Source organism: Prenolepis imparis, unplaced genomic scaffold, assembly GCF_030444845.1.
Source record: "Prenolepis imparis isolate NDT839.2.m4 unplaced genomic scaffold, iyPreImpa1.0 SCAF_8, whole genome shotgun sequence".
Lineage (NCBI taxonomy): Eukaryota > Metazoa > Arthropoda > Insecta > Hymenoptera > Formicidae > Prenolepis > Prenolepis imparis.
The window spans coordinates 17,033,935-17,056,101 of NW_028141166.1; the positions used below are offsets into that span (position 1 = coordinate 17,033,935).

At 29.5% G+C, this 22,167-nt stretch overlaps 2 protein-coding genes across 8 annotated transcripts in view; one reads left to right on the forward strand and one right to left on the reverse strand.

Moving 5' to 3' along the window:
• Positions 1 to 620: 620 nt before the first annotated feature.
• The window catches only part of Ethr (ecdysis triggering hormone receptor), a 103,347-nt gene continuing 81,800 nt past the window's right edge, over positions 621 to 22,167 (reverse strand). For 6 of the 7 annotated variants that reach the window (XM_083043453.1, XM_083043450.1, XM_083043449.1 and 3 more), the window contains one exon: positions 15,974 to 19,155. In XM_083043453.1, coding sequence (XP_082899579.1) covers positions 18,429 to 19,155 — 727 coding nt within the window. In that variant the 3' untranslated portion in view covers positions 15,974 to 18,428. Of the gene's footprint in view, positions 952 to 1,018; positions 1,119 to 1,209; positions 1,333 to 1,602; positions 1,711 to 2,331; positions 2,453 to 4,131; positions 4,318 to 15,973; positions 19,156 to 22,167 lie in introns of those variants that run through there. The other variant, XM_083043447.1, reaches the window with a different exon arrangement.
• On the forward strand, positions 4,336 to 15,640 carry LOC145939849 (uncharacterized). Its single transcript, XM_083044471.1, has 13 exons — positions 4,336 to 4,471; positions 6,469 to 6,693; positions 7,030 to 7,171; positions 7,246 to 7,382; positions 7,473 to 7,676; positions 7,817 to 8,105; positions 8,508 to 8,805; positions 12,875 to 13,120; positions 13,199 to 13,228; positions 14,075 to 14,268; positions 14,416 to 14,610; positions 14,776 to 15,018; positions 15,187 to 15,640. Exons 1-13 carry the CDS (start codon positions 4,449 to 4,451, stop codon positions 15,337 to 15,339), a joined length of 2,379 nt encoding a protein of 792 aa, XP_082900597.1. The 5' UTR covers positions 4,336 to 4,448; the 3' UTR covers positions 15,340 to 15,640.

Sequence of the window (22,167 nt, forward strand, 5' to 3'; positions counted from 1 at the left end):
ATTTACAATTTATATTCACCGTCATTATCTCTTGAATTACGGAATTACTGAATAACGCGAGGATGTATCTGTTATTTGCATTTACATACGAGTCGAAGTCACAGAGATAAGATCACGCGTAGAAGAATAAGAAATTGATATGATGCTCTTTCGAATACTTTCCGGGTTTTAATAAAATTCAGGGTCAATGTTTATTTTCTATGCGCGATAACAGACGCAAGGAATCGTCTTTTTTGCTACACGATTTCGCATTATTTTCTCGAGAATTTTAAATGCTACCTTTGATGTGTCATTGATAAATTTTCGAAGGTGGATTGAATAAATTGCAATCAATAAACACAACATGCGATAGGCGCCAGACTTCTCCTTACTACATAAATCGCTTTCTTAGGTAGGTGTGTAGTTTATCGCTCAGTAAACTACGCACAGCAAAAATTGGTGCCCAAAAATTCTGTAAATATTCTACTTGATTTAATCGACAATCAATCAGTATTTCGTTATGGTAAACAGCATATAATTATGAAGATGTGAAATCTTGTGTATGTCAAGAGCATTTAAAAATATTATAGGCACGCTCGCTTAAAAGCATATTGCCATGAGAAATAAATAAATACGTAGGATGTAAATATAAAAATATATTTTACGTTTGTAAAATGGTTAAACAGCTATTCGCTTCTAAAATATATCGAGTTCGATATAAATAACGCACTGAATAATGCGTATTAAACAAGTAACAAACTTTTAAAAATCACACATTGTGCTCCGATTTTTTTTTCTAGAGGAAATTGTTTTTCGTATTAACACAATACGAATATTATTTATACATCACACATAAGCATGTTCATATTATTGTCAAAAGCTTTTAAAATATATTTAACGTTTCATAATTTTCTTTCAACACAGTATCACTGCGTATTTAACGTCTTCCATAAGCATGATTAGACTGATGCTCTAGAACATAAACAATGTTGATTTGCATCTTTCTAAAAAGAAAGAAAGAAAAATTAAAAAGACTTACCCTTGTAAAATTCTCCCAGAATATTTACATCAGGCAATAGAGAGTGAACTTTCTTTAGAACCGTAGCTTTTGATTGCATGGCAGCGTTAATGTTCCAAATCTGAAATCATAATACAACTTTGATTTCTTCTGATTATATATATATATATCTTGAACATTATTGCCTATTCATTGATTTCCAATATACTTACTTGAATAAGATCTTCCCTATCACGTATGGATACAGTCACTCCGCAGACTTCATCATCTTGTGCTACATGTGTGGTAAATTGTTCTCCGATAGCTGCAAGCACCACTTCTTTCCATACACGTTCCTGAAAAACACCAGAAATTTAAGTTAGATGCTATGAAAGTTTCACAAAAGCAAGAAGCTGATTATCTAGAGACAAGCTAAGAAATAATAATATCTATTATCAATTATCTATATAAAACTTTCAAATAAGTACAAAATAAAACGTTAAATAAAAGTGTATAAATAATAGTTTTAACATAAATCAAGAATTCCCCATTTATAAATGAATATATATTTAAACTTAGCAATTGTCAAAAAGAATCAAATAATCAGCATAATATAGGATATTTACAGTATCGCATTTATGGCACTTTAATCTCCAGGTCCCACCCTTTTGATTCCGTTGGTCTTCCCATAAAGGATATCTCTCATCTCTCATTAAGTGGTAACTGTATCTAATCTGACAACAAAAGTTTAAATAACTTATAGTAAAATATAAATTACAATTGTAAATAATAAATAAATAATATATTATATTATAATTAAATGTTAAATAGCATAGCATAAAGAAGCAATAATATATATAATTAATGCCAGTTGTAAATAAATTGTAATAATTTTTCCTATTTCAGCGAACAATGTAGAATAAAAGAGAAGGTGAGGAATTTCGTTATCGCAACAAAATTGTCACTACTGCATATTCAATATAAGAGCAATCAAAGTTTGTTATCGTGTAAGTTATCATTCAATATTACAAATTTCCTTTATTAATAAAATCGTGCAGAATATGTCTGTTTATAGAAATATATAAATTTGCTACTCAAATAAAATAGTTTACTCATAACACAAAAATATTTTGTTATCGCAAGGAAACATACTTACTATTTTAATAAAGTTAAAGAATCAATTTGTTATAGAGAAATAATATGTAGATTTAGTAAAACTAATTTTAACAAATTAAAGTAGCATTCTTGTTTTGCATCGTAACAAGTCTCTTTCTCAATAATTAACAAAATTAGTTATGATTAATATAAAATATACTAGGCTAATAAACTTATTTTTTCAAAAATGTTAATCATACCTGCATATCCCCAGCATTTGGTATATTATTGAAGACTGCCCAGAAATTTTGCACAGTATTTACAGTATAAATTTTCTGCAAGTTGGCTTTGTATTCTTCAGCGGTTGTTCCAGGGATAGCTCTGTTAACAGTTTTTAGGTTAAAAATATTTAATATTATATAACTAGTTTCAATTAACTTTGATATAAATATTTATATTTATTATATATATTAATATTGATATTGATATATGTTGTTTTTTTGTCTAGAATTACTAACATATGTTTATGATAACAATTAATTTGAATCTGATAATGTTCTAAGACACGAATCTTCAAGAATTCAATAATTTAGAGCATTTAGAGACAGATGGAGAAATTCTCCATTAAAGTGAATGCATTAAATAAATTATAGAATAATGCTGATATTATTTTTTCCAATTTTTAATGTTATATCAAAAATAAAATCTATTTTGTTAATATTAAAGAATATTATTAATTCAAGAAAAAAATATAAAATATAAAGCTTCTCTCAATCTAGATGCTTCCAGTATTGCTTTTATAGAAGCAATAATTTCTCTAATTTTCACAAACAAGAATCAAAAAGAAGAGAATGAATATTTTATTTCGCACAATGTTCTGTAACATTAATTAATCTTATCTTTGAAATGTATCTCATGATTATTTATAATTAAATACATTAATCATTTATTTGCATGTATTGTAGAATAATAACAACATATCATACCAATATATCATAATATAAAAAGAAACTTCTCTTTTTGCCAACATAATGAGACAATTAGGAGGTTAAAAGTATCAGAAGACGTGTTCACAAAATACATATATAATATATAACTTATTATATCATGTATTTATATATATATACATGTATAGCCCAGTAAAATTAGACTTGAAAAGGGCAAAACTATAAAAAAATTAGGAACAAGCTGAATTTTTGTGGAGACCTTTATTTCGATGTTCTAATGTAATTCTGAAAAGTACCCTTAATTTGATCCATGGGTTTTTTTTTAGGGGATAAAAAGGGATAAATTTTAGTTTTTTGCCATTATCTCACAAACTGGCAATTTTTCGAGAAAAACAGTTATTATTAAAATTGTAGCTCATAAAATTCTCTACAAAAAAGGTCATTATACTTTTTTTTCGTGGAATCAATCGTTTCGAAGATATAGAGTGAAAGACTGAAAGAGAAAATGTGCACACCACTATAGTATTATATGTGACTATGAGGTGCAGAAAAGTTATATTAGAAATATTGCAACTTTACCGCACGTTTTACTCAAAAACGATTAGTTGTACGAAAAAAAGTATAATGACCTTTCTTGTAGAGAATTTTATGAGCTACAATTTTAATAATAACTGTTTTTCTCGAAAAATTGCCAGTTTTCGAGATAATGGTAAAAAACTAAAATTTACCCCTTTCATCCTCTATAAAAAAAAAACCCACGGATCAAATTAAGGGTACTTTTCAGGATTTCATTAGAACATCGAAATAAAGGTCTCCACAAAAATTCAGCTTGTTCCTAATTTTTATGAAGTCAAAGTCTAATTTTACTGGACTAGTATTACATGTATACATGTATTAAACGTTACTGCAAAAAATTTAAACAAAGCGAGATTAAAAGCAGGAACCTTATCGACATCGAAGTAATTCTGACAGAACTTATCGCGGAATATTTCCGCCGTGACGTTTGACAACATTGAAAGAGATAAAATCGAGATGTATATACATTTATGTATGCGCTGACGAAGCGTCGCGCAGCAGAGGGTTATACGAGAAAAGTTTCATGTTCTCTCTTACTTGTCGAGCCAGAAGGTCCATGAAGTCTGCAACGGAATACCGGAGCCCTCCTGTTTCTCGATCGTGCTAACGGTCTCGTCGGACAAGACCGGTGTCTTCAACAGGTCCGCCGAAAGAGAAGTGCTCTCTTTCGTTTCACATTCTGCCGCGGCCATGTTCGAAACGACGATGCAGCGAGCAGCAGCGCTGTAACGTCAAAATCATGTGATCGCCGCGCCGCCGCTGTTGCTGTCACTACGTCCACGTCGTGTCACCTTATATCGCCGATTGCCGTTGCAAGTTGCAATTGATCCTGCTGATCCGTCAAAGATCGTTCGATGACGTTCGTCGTGAAAAAGAGGTAGATAACGGACCAAATATTTATATCGAATAATTGAAAACTAACGATCTTTATCCAGTTGATAATGTAGAAATTAATAATATCGATACTCGATAAAACAGAAATTTACTTGTCGGTAATCATTTTCTCTGTACCCGCTCAAATCAAATTTCAGCATCTATTCCTAATATAAAATATAAATAAGTTTTGACGGAGATACTCGTCATTTTTAATGAATAAAAACAAATAAAATGGGGTAATACAAGCATAAAATAGTTGTTAAAATAAAAGACATAGATACTTATCATTTAATTATATATCTTTAATAATTATAAACCTTACTTTTTATTTAGACTTGTGTTTTTTCACAAAATATAAGTCTCTTCAAATGCGTAGTCCACGTGTAAGTAAACAGAACGAAAACCTTAAATTGTTACAAAATATTGTTTACATTTTTGATCGTTTTAACATTTTGTTTTTTTGATCCTGAAAACTCTTTAGGTGCGAAAAAACGCTCTTTTAATTATATATATTGTGCATGCATAAAAAGTGCAAAATAGGGCAATGTAATGCAGAAAATGTAACATAAAGTCTATCTGTTTTAGCTTTATTTTCTGTTCTTTTTTTAAGTTATCAAATTTCAAAAGCTTTCCATTTCTTTTCGACAATATTTTTAATTATGTGAGAAGACTTTTTCTTCAGCAAGAGAGGAAGTAACATTAATTAATTATAAATATCGATCGATTATAAATATTCTTAATCAAATTTGAAGAATTTCTAAGTCATAGAATGCATTACAGATGTATGTAATATAATTCTATATAATTTTTCTATTCTATAATTTTTCTTCTACAAATAATTCTATAATTTTTTAAACAATAATATATTTTCTTTTTGTAAAAATGTAGGTAATGATAGTCAGTCATAATTATGTGAGGCAGTGTGAATAACTGTCTCTGAAAATGAAGTTGTTTGTTGTTTGTAACAAGAACAAAATGAAAATAGTAATGTGATGCACGTGTAGGAGTTTAAAATGGAATATTTTGCAAAAATTATATTTTATAAATGAAGAAAAAAATGCTAAGATAGGAATTATTAAGAAATAAGTTTTGATAAAATATGAATGAGTTTAATCGGTTTTTTCGCTGTGATCCTCCTTTAATAAAATATGTTAAGAAGTGAAAGTTTATAGTGAATGTCAAACTAAAATTGTGCTTTTTAAAAATTTTAGAGAAATTGTAAGTCTATTTTTCATAGTTTTTTTATATCTGTCATGAAAACTGTGTTTTAATTTATTTTAACAAATATTAATTTTAATAAATTTAATATTAATCTTAACAAATTGTTGGATAATATTGTTTACTGCGTTTAATTTCGTTTGACTTTACAAGCATGTGGCTGCGATGATAAATTCTTATCGTAAGAAAATCAGAGTATAATAATCACATATAGTATTTAAACTCCTTCCTATCTATCGTGTTATCGAACCGCGATAGTAGACAGAGTAGAATTTGAAGCAACCGCGATGATATTTTCTCTATCTTTTGTGGTTTCTTATTTGTCCGTTTTGTACAAATTCTCGTAAAATATAAAAGGACAGACATTATAAAAAGTCGTAGTCTATTATGAATCTTTGCTACTTTAAAAATAATTAATAATCTGTACGATATTAAATATTAATTTTGAAATTATGTATTATTTTTTAAAGTGAACGAAAATATTTCAATTTCACTTTCTCTGATTTAGGTGTGGATGACTAATGCTTCTAGTATATAACATATCGTACAGACAATAGATTTTTAGTATTGTTTAGTATTGTGCGCTGTGCACAGTACAACCGACAAATTGTGCAGTGGGTGTGTCAAAATTATTTTTATATTTTTTAATATATTAGCCAATGTTCTGACAAACATTTAAAAAATAATACAAATATCTGTTGAATTTATCGTTCAAAACGTAAAAAAAAAAAAAAAATAAATAAAGCGTAAGATCTTTTATTACTAAACAATATCTTTAAGATATTGTGTACAAATGGCAAACCAAGAAGAAAAAATCAAGGTATGTGTGATCGGTGCTGGTGCAGCTGGTTTGTGTGCAGTCAGACATTTGGTAGCAAATGTGAAATTCGAAACAACAGTTTATGAGCAAACGAATGGAATAGGAGGTACATGGGTTTACAAGGAGCAAATCGGCCTTGATGAGAATGGCTTACCGATTCATTCCAGCATGTATCAAAATTTAAGGTTTGATAATGTTTTCTTTTACTCTACAAAAAGAGTGATTCTTTTATAATATTGTATAATTTGTAAAGAAATTTATTTTTATCAATAATTTGATAAAATATTTATCTAATTATATATTATCACTAAATATTTCAATAAATATAAGCTAAAGTATTTTACTTCTAAATAACTATACACAAATTGTAAAATAGAAATAAAAAAAATACTTTTCTTAAAGTATAATTAAAATCAAATATTATTCTATATTTTTCTATATTTTAAGAAATGACTTATAAGAAATGATTTTCTTGCTGATAAATATAGAACTAATATAGTGTTCCTTTTCTATCTTTTTAGGACAAATTTACCTGCAAAGATTATGAATTTTCCGGATTATATCACAATGGAAGCACGAGAACCTAGCTGCGTGAGTCATCGGGAAATTTTAAATTATGTGAAAAATTACGCCCAGCACTTTGACATATGTCGACATATTCATGTAATTATATTTCAATATTAAAAATAATGAAAAAGAATTAATTGTTTATCTAATAATTAATTAATTTTCTTTAGTTCAATACAAAAGTTGAACATGTTCGACTTGAACTATCTGAATATAATAATAAAGAAAAGTGGTCTGTACAAGTGAAAAAATTAAATACAAATGAAACAGAACTCCGATATTTCGATGCAATTATGGTTTGTAACGGGTAAATCGAGTCAAATATTATTGCATGTTTTATAATTAAAATACTATTGAGTTTGTGGCATTAGACAAATATTTCATTAATCTTTTTCAGACACTATTTTGATCCTTATGTACCGATTATACCCGGTATCGATAGTTTTTCGGGTTTAATAATGCATAGTCATGTATATAGAAAACCGGATGGATTTTTGGGGAAAAAAGTGTTAGTAGTAGGTGCATCTTCATCTGGTATTGATATAGGCATCGAATTATCTGAATACGCTGTTTGTGTGTATTTAAGTCACAATCATGATAGGTGAGCGATTAATTGTAAAAATATTATTTATAAATAGCTAAGATATTTTTGTATAATCTTTAGATACAGAATTAGAAAGAGATAATTTAAGATTCATTTAATTTTATATTCACTTTGATTATTTTTTTTTATTCTTGCAGATTAACAAGTCCTCTACCATCGAATATGATACAAGTAGCTGGTATCGAAAGTATACATGAAACTACATTTCGTCTCAGAGACGGAACCACTGTCGATGATATTAACGTTTTGATTTTTTGTACTGGATACAAATATAGCTTTCCCTTTTTAAATGAAAATTGTGGTATACGGATTGACAATAATTATGTAACGCCGCTTTACAAACATTTTATCAATATTGAGCATCCTTCAATGTGTATTGTCGGTGTACCTATGGTCGTTGTGCCTTTCCCTATGTTTCATATGCAGGTATAACAATTTATCTATCACAACTATTTAATACAACACGATAACTAACTTTAGACATAACTTTGTAATTATCATTATGTAATAATACGCACAATTTAGCTCGTAAAATTTGTACAATTATTTGATATGTAGAGAAAGAGATAATATAATATTTATTTTAATAAATTTCTGATATTTTGCATATTTATATATTATTTTAACAATATTCTTTCTATATCTCTTTTAATTGTTCTTATACATCTAAAACTATATATATTATTTAATTTACAAATAATTGTAAAAATAAGAATATTTGCAAAGTTATTCTATTAATTGTGTTGTTATTATTTAATTATAAACATTTCATTAAATTATACATACTTGTACGTTTGTATAAATATTTTGCAAATTTTCATTTTTTAGGTGCAATATTTCTTGGCTTTACTAGAGGGCCGAGTAACTTTACCTATAAAATCTGTAATGCTGGAAGATTCGATTTTAAAAACACCGAAGAAAAGACACGCGCATAAGCTGATGGATCGCCAATGGGATTATAACGATTCATTGGCAATCGCTGGTGGATTCAATCGGTTACCATTATTTTATAAAATCGGTTATAGAGCGTGGACAGTTAAAAGATCTGCAAATCTTTTGCGTTATAAAGATTCTAAATTTGTTTTTTCTGAAGATGGACAAAGCGTCGAAATAACTATACCGGAATAAAGTCTTGTAAAATTATACTACATAAATACTTTTTATATCAATTTTGATAATTATATCAAATTTTTTTATAGTGGTATTTTTAATTGTGTAAATTAAACAAAAGATTGATATAATTATACTTTATGACACGTCTTAAGACATATACATTCACGTTAATAAATTTCTCAAGCATTCATCCCAGTTTTATTTTTAATCCATGTTGAAGAAGTATATTTCATTTGAGATGAGATATTTTATTTAGATGAAAGTAATTTTCTGTCACTTCGATATTAAAAAGGAAAAAACACTTTATCTCATTATCGACATATACATATAATATCGGATACATCCGATAAATTATCGGACGGTTCAAAACAACTAAAAAAAGATAGCAGGGTTTTATATCGATATTTGACAATGTATTTCTTTTTTTTTTTCATATTAAAGTAACAGAATTACTTTCATCTAACAATCTAAAATCATCTAAACAAATAAAATATTGCATTATTTGTAGCATTTATTATTTAATATAATTTAAACTCAATTAAATTGAGAAAAATACAGTACACAGTTGATTTGAGTACTTTTGTCAAATCTTTTACATAAATCTCACAGGCAAATAAAAAATTTGCAGTGTCTCATATTAAGCATATAATGAAAACTTCCATGTAATTTATACACGAAAATTCTCTATTTGTTTCAACAATTATTGCTGGTCATTCATATCTATATATGTTTACGTTGATAAATCGTGTGTCAGGAAGTACACTTAATGATACAAATTTTAAAAAAAGTACTACTTGGCGATATATACATACGTCTCCCGAATCATCATTCATCATCACAGTGCATTAAGCGCGCGATTATGCGTATAATTGCGAGGACACACGCGATGTGCGTTCTTACGTAAAAAAATCCTCATTTTGTCTTGTATGAGTAAAGTCCTTTTAACAAAGACTACATGCTGACATAAATAACAATATTCGTTAATAACAGATAAGTTAATCTATCTTATAGGGAGGAAATTAATCTTCGTAATCTGTATATGTTGTGTTTAACGTGTGCGTGGAACTAAATGTATTATATGGTTTTCATAATTCCTATAGTAATATGAAAGGCACGTTCATATGTTATATGTATATACTTATACAGAATATTCTTAAACAGATAATTAATTAGCAATTATTTCTATTTTTTTTAATAATTCAAGATTAGAATCAATAATTTTTTTGCAAAATATTTTCTTCAAGCTTTAGTACAAATAAATAAAGAAATCATATTTTCTTCAGTTGACACTAATAAAAATTTTACTTTAAAAAACTTTTTATTTCAAGTTTAATTGTAGGAATATTTAACATTCGAATTTTTTGAAACTAGACATATAAATTTTTTAAAGCTAAAAATTTAATTTTTATTATTAAAAATTTACAATTTAATAAAACTAAAAAAATGTACATGTCAAAGTCTGATTGGAACAAACTGTAAAGAAAATGTTCAAGTTAGAAAACAAGTTCTAACAGATACGAGAGCCTGTAGAAATATTTATGACACGCTCATCCTTCAAATAAAAAAACTTTGGACACTAATGGATTAATGTTAGAAACTGGAAAGTAGTGATAAATAATTATCTTTCTCAATATTTTTTCTGAAAAAAAATTTGATTTTAGATTCCTCGAAGAATTAATTATTGATATTTGCCTGCAATGGCATGAATGTTGGACTGATCTCTGCTGAATGTCGAGTATCAAGACATTGTTGTTTTTCCTTCACTGAAATTTATAATGCTCATAATGTGCTTAAAAACAAGAAAATTATTGTAAAAACGTACAGAAAGAGAAAATAATTATGATTTATTTGTATTTTACAATTATATTTTCTCTCTCTTCCTCAAATTAACATATGTTTCTACGAAATAGAAATCTACAGGTATAATCTAATCAAGCTTTAATTTAAAAATTTATTCTGTGATATGTAGGAAATTCTGTCACAAGCCCGAATTGATTGAACGTCTGTCGTGTGATCAGCTGACAGGCGATCCGAGCATTCAGATTTAAACCTCATCATTTCGAGACATCTTGTGTATACGTATATACATATATACCCACACACATGTCCCAAAGAATATCTCCGAACTCGGGACTCGGGATCGACAGTATTCGATGTCCATGTGCGTGTATTCATACGGGACGTGGCAGTGATCTCTCGATTTGTGTTTTCGCTTCATTTGTATATTTTATTCCCGGAAATACCCGAAAATGTCATTGCGAAAAGACATCATTTCACTGTCCTTGCTTCGCGAACCGTGACACCGATTCAACCAACGCGTTCACAAAAACGCTCGTGCTAAATTTATCTCGATGTCGAAGTCGTGATGCATTTTGCACTGCAGCTTCGGATCATCATCGTATGCGTGCACATATGTTGTGTGTGGTGCGTTTACGTCATACTAATTATAAGACGACGTTCCTCACATATTACGTGAGCATCTTGTCGCTTTGCCATTTAATTCTAAAACAAATTGTGCTTGCCGAATCAACCATTGCGTGTAAGAGACTTGATTCGACAATATTCACCTAGACAAATAATGATTAACAATCTAATAATTATTCCGATAAGAGAATAAAATAAAAGATTTCAAAAATACAATAGAGAGAGAGAAACTGTCGTTTAATCAATTCTTGACAGATTCAGCAAGCAATTTTGCTTAAAAAAAACTTTAGAATCAGTTTATCTTATATAAAGGTCAAAGTTTATTAGCATTATATATTTGTTTGCGCAAATTATAATGGATGGAAGCGATAATCAGAGCGAGAAACACAAAATAATTCGAAACACATACTGTATATTTTGTAGAAATCTAAATGAAAAATATTATATGTATAAGTTACGAATAAGTATTTTCTATTTATATAAATAGTTTACAATTCTTATTTGTGCCTGATTCGATAAATGAATCTTTGATTATTTTTTTTTGTTTCATTAGTTTTCGATCAAACTTTTTATCTTTGTTGTACCTTTATCTTTATGTTTGTTAATTTTAATAAACAATTTTAATCAGCCATTGACTAAAACCATTCAAAGTATCCGATACATCAATTATTTAGTGATTTCTCTCTCTTTCTTTCTCTGTATTTATCAGTATTACATATTAGATATGCAAATTGAGATTTTTCGAAAAAGCAGAATATTTTAGAGATACAAAGGTATTAAAAAAATTTCTCTATCAGAATTTATGTCATATTCGAGAATTAAAAAACTTGAAAAGAAAGGATTTGCAAATCTATATTCGTATAAAAAAATCTTTTCATCACAATATCTATGTATGTGTCGCATTGTTATGTATATTTCTCGCGTGTCTCTCATTACGTTTTTCCGGTTGTCTCGTAATTGAAAGTCTATACATTCTATATTCAATAGAACGCGTAACGATATAAAAGACGAAATTGTAACTAACATTTAGACATTCGTATTCTGCTTTTGAATCTCATCTAATTTCCGTGAAGATTGATAATAATGTTATATAAGCAGATAAAAGAAGCTAAAATTTTATCAGAGAATATTTGTTGCATATATTTTTGATAATTAATATATATTTATTATTTGTATTTAGCATTGTATATTAAAAATACAAACTGAGATTTCTCTAAAAGATTTAATATATACATATATATTTTTTTCTATTAGAAAGTATTTATCAGCTTAAACTGGAGCTAATAACGATCTGTTTTGATTTGTTCAAATTTAGACATTACATAATACAATATATAAGAATAAAATTATTTTAACAGATTATTGAGTGCATTTCTAACAAGTGCTTGAAATGGAGATATTTGTCTTTATGTTTAAGTTAAAATAAATTTATAACAAACACAAACGTTTTCTTTTTCTTTTTATATTTGTTTTATTCACTCTAACTTACCTTGCACATATCATTTAAATTATAATTAGTACTAATCGTCACTATCTAAGATCAACCCTAATATACATGTATATCAACACCAAATGATATTTAAATGCTGAAGATAAGCTACGCGTGTGCAACAGCCGCGATAAGCCTTTCTGCCGATTCATTGCAGTTCGTTCATGACTCACGTGGAAGAAGTCATTCGGCTTCTCTCATGTTAGTACGATGCCAGCCAACGCGTATAACTACCAACGCGTGCACACGCGAGTTCCGAACTACTGCTGGCGTCGAAAGTGGGCCTTTCTGATTGTGTTGACTTCGTGTGTCATTATTATTATATTTTTCACAAGATATCCGACTGTTCACGAGGCAAATATTATAGAACGCGATACATATCTGAACGATGTACCCGAAGATCTTTACAAAACTGGTGAGAATTTTTGCAACGTTGTTACCTTTTTTCCCATGAGTTTCGTGACAGAAATAATAATCTTCTTCTTTTATATAGTGTTGCAGACTTGGTATAATTTTTCCGCCGGTAAGTGGCTTTAATAAATTATTATTTATATAGAATTTATATTGGACGATATTTATTGAATAATTAGGCGAAAGAAAAAGTGGGTTGCATCTTTTTTATTGCTTTAGTAAATGTGATTTATATCTATAATGAACGACACGATAATGATGCTTAAAAAAGAATTTTTTTCCGAAGTGACCTCCTTATTTAATGGAAAAAAATCAATCAAATAAATGTAGAATTGCAATTGGACATTGAAAAATTTGTCGTATCGCTAATACATTATCGATACAGTTGTTAGATTGTAACATTCTTGAGTATAATTAGCGAAACGCGACCCACGTGTATAATATTCCATGTACATGCCATACGATAATCTAACGTATGATGTGTTACTCTCGTTTGTATTATGCAAATAACACCGTGTAATATTACAAATTACAATATTACGAATTACTAACAAGGTATTCAAAATATGAAACGATGAATAATCATATCTATTATTACAAAAGCAGGCAATTTCGAATTTTGATATTGATTGACTTTTATCAACATTATAAATTTCTGATCAAATAGAAAAAATTATTGAATAATTTATTTAAAATCTTTAAAAAATTGTTCAATATTATATATTATAAGACCTTTCTGTTTTATAGTTTGTATTGGTTATAATATACTAAACTAAACGTTGTATAGAGTTATAACGCGGTATACTTTTTATTCATCTGTGAATTATTTTCCGAAACAAAAAATAATTGTTTAACTAAAGCACATAGTACCGTGCAAGGAATAATATTATTATATAATTAATTCACATTAATCTGAAATATAATTTCCTATTTCAATGATTAATAAATTATTATTTAGGTGAGAAATGGTACAACAGGAAAAATATATCCGCATTGAATCCGGAAGATTATCACGATCTATTAACGGATATTCGGCAGAATTGGATAATATGGAATTATAATTCGAATAAGTCGTATATTCTTCAAGAACCGGATGTTAAAGATCCATCGATGGGACAATCGAGTGTGATACGCGAAATTTTCGATAATAAGGTAGTAAAACAATTGTGATAATTTCATAGAAAATGCAAGAGAATTCGCAAGAATACAAAATCATTCAATAAATACACGGTGAATTAGACTCGAGAGAATCTCTTTACGCATTAATAAATACCAAATTTTACTTATTACTCTCTACAGAAAAATGGATTTTTCATAGAGTGCGGTGCGTACGACGGGGAAACGCGTAGCAATACGTTGTTCCTGGAGCAATTTAATGGATGGTCGGGTCTTCTAATAGAAGCGGATCCTATCAATTTTACAAAAATGCTCCAGAAGAACAGACGAGCTCATCTCTCGCCGACGTGTCTCAGCATCATTAAGAGCCCCATAGTGGTAAGGAATAATGATCAAAGACTTGTCATCGTTAACGAGACAATAGGCTATCAGTTGCAAAACCTGAGCCCCAATTTCTCAATACTAAAGACGTTACTCAAACTTCAGAATATTACGCGATCTTCGATGGGAAAATGTAACGTTCTGATGTTCTTGCAATTACAGGCGTCTTTTCTCATGGCGAGGAACGTGGGACGTCTGCATGAACCCGAGAACACAACGGAAGATGTACCCGCGAATACGCTCGATGTGGCTTACACAGGCGAGCACATCCGCGTGCAGTGCTTCCCATTGATACTTTACATCGCCGCGTTGGAAATCAAGACAATCGATTATTTCAGTCTCGATGTCGAAGGCAATGAGATCGACGTATTAGAAACAATTCCGTTTAACGAGGTGGACATAAAGGTATGTATACTTGATCGCTTGCAATCTATTCAGAAATTTCTACGTTTCTGTTTACGCGACTGCGTTTACTCTCCAATCTCCTATGGTATCCTTTCCGCTTCTACAAACGGAACGTAATTATTTTCGCGACATATTGATCGACACATGAAATGCACGTATACATTTTAGGCCCTGTCTGTGGAATACATACACAATCCGAAAGGACGAAAGTATCTGATCGATATGATGGAACAACGGGGATATTATGTTTATAGTTTTGTGGAACAGTTGGATAACTTGGCGAATGATATCATTTTTGTAAAACGCATATGTGACAAATGAGCATGAATAGATGGAATTATACAACCTCTAGAGTCTCTTCCTTTAAGTATAAGAATTATTTGTTCCTGGATATTATTTAATTTTTGATATCCTAGTTATAGTTGCAATTACGGGTTGCTTCTCACGAAGCGAAGACATATCGTAAATAAGCGAATACCTTAGATTGTATTAATAAAAACATGTATTATATACAAGATATTTACAAAAAATCATATATTCTCCTAATAAATTAAATTATGTCTTTCTATTTTATAAATTTATATTTTAATGTATAACAATAAAATCGCAATATAATTAATTTTAATAAATAAATAGGAATAAACGAAGTTATACAAGCAGGAACTTACGATCTTATGATACATTGTCGTAATTTTATTTGATAGAAATTAATTGTATTTTGTTACAATTTTCTTGAAATCTTTTTCATTTAATTAATTATTACGCACACGTTTTGGGGAACGCAATACTTTAAATATTGTATTATATTATGAATGTGTGTAATACATGAGCTTATATTTATTCTGAAAACAATACGTTAATAAAAATGCAAGGTAAGATAGCAATATTCCCAAATTAGTGCAATACGATAATATTTTTGGTAGACGCTTTATCGTAATTAATATTAATTCGTTAATAAATTATACTTTATTAAGTAAACTGCTTATATACTAATCAACTATTTCAATAAAATATATCAAAATGTTCTATCCTTGACATATTTTTCTACAAAAAATTCTACATTTTATAAATAGCGAAAACAAGCATTTATAAAGCCAATATGTAGTATTTTATTCATTTCTGAAATAAATTAATTTTATCAACTACTAGAATAACTTACCATTTAGTATGCTAAATTAAAATAAAATAAATATTTATTGATTCTGCGTTTCATATTGATCATGTCAAAATAATAGTCTGCGTTATCTGAATAAAATTAATTTAATCAAACTTTCTTTTCAAATTACGAGAGAATTGTCAACATGCGGACACGCGTGTAAGCGCATTATTTATAATATTTATTTCGAGAAATACCTATTAACTTTAAATAACTTTTGGTATTCTTGGTATATATCATACCAAGAATATCATACATTCTCTCATCTCTCTCTCTCTCTCTCTCTCTCTCTCTCTCTCTCTCTCTCTCTCTCTCTCTCTCATAAATTTCTTAATGAATTAGAAACTAGTTTTGCTTCACGAGAATATTTGTCAAAGGTGTGGTTCCACGTTTATTTGATATTGGAAATTAAGCAGATTAAACCGCAAATCAAATTTCTAGTGACTTCAAAGCAAATTTCACTCATACAGGATTTATGCGTTGAATTTTGTTTTCTTCTGCGCGATAATACATGGTAATACTTATCAGAGATAATGGATAAGCACAAATGTGTGAACGTGATTGTATAATTTTTGTAATATTAACAAGTTTTCAAAAATGCTGAAAAAATGGTTAACTTGCTATCAAATAATGTAGCAATAATAATATAATAAATTTTTTTATAGATAAAAATAATTTTTGTAAAGTGTTCTCTCTCTCTCTCTCAAATATTTTTACTAATTATAATAAATAATAATAAATAGTTAACTTATTATCTTTATTAAAGAGTACTTACTAATGAAAAAAGATGACACTAAAAATAACACACAGCTAACAATGTTACAATTTTTCGAGTCGACTGTGCGTTTATACAATTAAATTATCATTAGCTTAACAATGAAAACACCAACTATGTATATACACACGCGCACAAACACACACACACACACATAATATACATTAAATCAGACTTTTCTTTTATTTTATTTATAGAAAACAAGATGTAGCTAATGTTAAAAATTCCAAAAATTTTTTTATGAACATTTCTACAACAACTGCACAAAAGCTTCGTAATTTTTGGAATATTTGATGTAAATTTGCTACTTTACAATACTATTTAGTATGCGATAGTTTCTCAGACAGTAACTATACTTCATATTTAAATCACCTACATTCTCATTAAAAAGTATTTCTTTTCACAATCAGATGCCTGCATCATAGAAAATACCTACTATACTATCAATAACAAAGTGTATCAACAAAGTTAAAATTCAATTTAATTTCGACTTGTGCATAAAATTTGTGATTTTGCTTTCATTTTTATATCGATGATTAATAACATCTTGCTTCTATCATCGGATTTTATCACTAATTTCATTAATGGAATAGCGAAATTTTGATTTCTAAAATACAACAAAACAATTTCAATGCTGACTAATGTTAAAAAGCGAGATATAATGAAAAAAAATCATTAAAAAATGAATTCCCTTTTGCAATAGCGCATTTTTTCCCTATATCTGTTATATTTAGTTTTCCTGTATATCTATTTGCTCAATTAAATCTTTAAATTAAATATACCATGGTTAAAACATTTAGGAACAAAAAAGAGAAATTGCGTTCTTTACTTTTCCTACGCATTTCTTAATTCTTGAAAGAATTTCTATTTACTGCGTGTTATATACATATATATAGCTTATATGCCTATACCATTTATGCAACGTATGTTATGTATAAAATCGAGGAACTAAAATTATATATCCTATGATCTTGTCACAGCAAATGTCTAATATAATTATTGTACTCTAATCTCGTTTGGACTTGTGAATCGTATCTAATCTACTGCTGACATAGTAACATTCAGAGTAAACATTTAATTAATGATTATTTCATAGCCATTGCGCTACAAAATATTTGAATAGTCTATCATTAATTACTTTATGTTAATAAATTATCTATGTAATCACATAATCATGGAAATATCGGGCTAGTAAAGGACAACGAAAAGCTGGAGCATATATCGAGGATGAGAGAAAATCCGGTTCATTATTGCGCTAATTCATTAATCTGTGTTTAATTCTTTAATAAACTGTACTTAATAAATTATATCATATATATTATATGCAAAATATTCAATTAAAATATATAATTACCTTGATAGACAGTGCTTGAAAATTCATCTCTAATTTTTTGCAAGATAACGTGAAAAGTTCAAAAAAATATAGCGAAGACAGAGTAACAAGGCAAAGCGTTTTAAAACAGTCTGGCCTACGAAAAATCAAACGTAACTTTCTTGCTTCTTCTTAACAATACTTCCGGCCACGACGGCCGTTAGCAAAGGCAATTTAATCTGTTTATCCGTAGATGCTTGATCATTGCATGATACTTTAACACTGCAACTCTTATTGCTACTGTGTCTTCGCCAGAAATCCGATTGATTGCTGCTGCAATTGGTCGATCCGGTCGTATAAGTGCCCGTACGTTCCGACGTCTTCTTCTTTTTCCGTCTGGTAGGTCCCAGGCCACATAGCTTAAGGAAACCATCCCTGAATTTTGTCGACATTAAATTGTATAAAATCGGATTGATCGCGGAATTTAAATAAAGCATTACTCGACAGAAATATAAGAGACTGTAATAGCCTTCTATGCCGAGCGAGACGACCATCTTGGGTGGCACGATGATGATCCAAAGAGTGAGAAGTCTAAAGGGCAATAAACACAGAAAAAAGGACAGCACCACTGTGCCTAACATCAGGACTACCTGCTTGCGATATTTAAGCAAATTATTCGCCGGTCCACGGCTTATTGTCGGATTCGCCATCAGGTGTCTCGCGATCACCGTGTACAGAACTATTAAGATCAGAAGAGGAATCAGGAAAAATACCACGATCGTCGTCAGAATGAAGCCCATCATCCAGGTCGTTGAAGCTGGTGTTGTGCAAGTAGGGACGTACGTTCCATCGACGTTCTCCTCCATCTCATAGGTCACCATTAGCAATATAGGACTAAAATATGGTAAAAGAGACAGAAATTGATTATTATCGCGAGCATGTGTCGCGTGTAACGAAGCTTTTAGTAAATTAGCATAATGTTGCATGAATATTGCGTATCATGCAGCGTTATATATATATATAAGTCTCTCTAAAATACGATACCTTAAACAAGTATTTTAATAAAAATTGTTCTATTGTTATGCAAAGTATATACAATAAATATAAATAATTTATAATAATTATAAAAATAAAATTAAACTTGCGGAAAAAAGAAACAAAGGTCATTTGACATTTATAAGAGGACATTCACGAAAATTCCATATATTTTCACATTAAAAATATTAATATAAGAAATATTCGTGTGACATTTAATATATCAGATTCGTATACACTTAATCGTCTTCAGTATATTAATAAATAAAATCACATTACTTTTTCAAAACTTTTCAAACTTATTCGTACAAATCGCTCAATTCTTGTGTACAACTTTCGTAAAAATCTACGAAGTTTAATATCTTATAGAATGTCAAAAGTTTTTCTCATTCAATCTAGCACAAAGAGAAGTTCTTCTTTTTTCATTCAGTCTTAAGTTTCTTCCAGTAATTTTTATTGCAAGTACAAATAAAAGTACGTTATAATTTTTTAATATTTCCGTGCTCTTTTATTAAAAATATAATTTTCCGATATTTTTCTACGTTCATTTGTAATAGATATATATAATTTTTCAATGTTTTCATATCCTTTTCAATAAATATAACTTTCCGATACTTCTATATATTTCTCTTTATTTTTAATACTTTCATGTCATTTTATTGTATGTATAATTTTGTAATATTTCCATGTTCCGTTTTAATAAGCATATCAAATTGAGCCTAGTTTTCCGGCTTTAAAAATGTCAACGCTAACATTTTATTTGATATATCAATCGACATTTTCATTAATTCGTCATTGATCTTTTATACGTAGAAACGTATTATTGTATCGCATTGGACAGCAAGTCACAAATCATTGCATTTTTTGCTGTATTTTACAAAAAATTTTCCTCCTGATCGGGATTCTCCTGCTGATTCACCGCGATTCTTCTCGCACGCACGATCGTGCTCCTCAGATGCGGGCCCCCTTCGTTCGCAAGACCGCACAGTTTCAGGAAACCCCGTCTGAACTTACTGCTCATCAGATTGTACAGTATCGGATTGCCGGCGCTGTTCAAATAAAACATGATCCTGCAAAAATTGAGCAGGCCGAAGAACGTGTCGTAATCGATCGCGGCTATCTCTTCGGTGGGCGCTATCACGATGTAGAAGATGAGAAGCCGGTAGGGTGACAGACACACGAAGAAACTTATGACTATGGTCAGTAGCATGTACACCACCTGCCTCCTAGCACGGCTATGATACGAGTCGCTGGTGTTCCCGGACGAGTCGCGAATAAGGTGATTCACGATGAACGAGTACAGCACCACGAGTATCACGAACGGCGCGAGGAAGAAGAATAATATCAGTAACAGGAAGAACGTGACACTAGCGGAAGTGTCGGCCTGTGTCAGGCACACCGGCACGCGATTCACCTGATTCATCATCTGCTGATCGTTCCCGACGTCAGCGACGATGACCTGCGCGACACCGTGACCTGTCATCCTCATTTCTCGATACTGCGATACCCAGATCATCGGACTGTAATCGAGAAAAAAAAAAGAAACCAAGAACGTACTTTATTTCGTATTTGTTTCTCTTGCAACGAGATCGCGACTTCGACGATGTGTCGATTCGCGATGACAAGCGGACAGAAAAAGGAAGCAGAGAAGCGAGACGAAATTTATTCAATGATTCGAGAATAATAACCCAGTAGAAATGCTTCTCGAGAAGATGGATCGAAAATACGATGTTAGACTGATGAGATAAAGATAGATTGCAGTTTGTGATACGTTGATACATCGTCTACTAAGCTAAGACGTATGCTTAAGTGGCTTACTTCCCCAAAACTACTTAAGCGCGTCTTAACTTGGTAAAGACAGATGCGTTTAGTAAAACTTTGCGAATTACTCTATTCGCTTAATTAGATACTTATATAGATATTTTATCGGTTGACATAATGTTTACAAAGATATCTCACAAGATACGTACTGGCCAGCCTGAATTGTGTTAAGAAAAGGTATATATATTTCGCGTCAAGTAAATTTATAAAAGAAAAAAAGGAACACAAAGTTTCTAAAACTTTTATCTCATAGATTAAATATAGACTAGAAAAGCTTAATATAATTTTCTTTATTTAAAAAAAAATTATCAATTTAAAATAAAAAATATTTAAACTTTTATTTTATAATTGATTTAAACTTTAAACCTTCAATAAACCTCACCCTCACCAAAATAATATTGAATATATTGGTATCACTATAGCTCTATTTAAAGTAACTTTTTAGCGCAACAAGATTTCTTGTTTAATGGTTTTAGAAATATCATAATTGTCACAGTTTTCTATTATCATAGTTTTTGTTGTTTAAAAAATAGAAATGATTTATAAAGATTCAATTTTTGAAATGCAATTGCTTTCTGAGTAAGCTTTTGTCATTACGATAAAGTTGTTGTAGCAACTAGAGTCCGACCGAAATCAATTTTTTTGTTTCGGCCGAAACCGAAAACGAATATTCGGTTTTTATTTTATTTCGGCCGAAATTGAAACCGAAAACCGAAACTTTTGTAAGGAATAAATTTTTACAAAAATTACATATTAAAAAGCGAAATTCATGTACATTGTACTTTTGAAATAAGAAATAAGATTTTATTAAATATCTTATTAAAATATAAAAATATTTCTGAAGTACTTAAACAATACGAAATAATATACTATAAAATAAAGCATTATAATTATAATTTATAATATTGAATTATATTATCCGCTTTTGAAAAGTTATAAACTTTTACATAAGTTATTATTGAGATTACATAAAAGTTGCATCAATCGGCGCCAACCGACGCGTTGCGACTTGTACAGTTTCGGTTAACGTAGCCGAAATTTGCTCTCAAT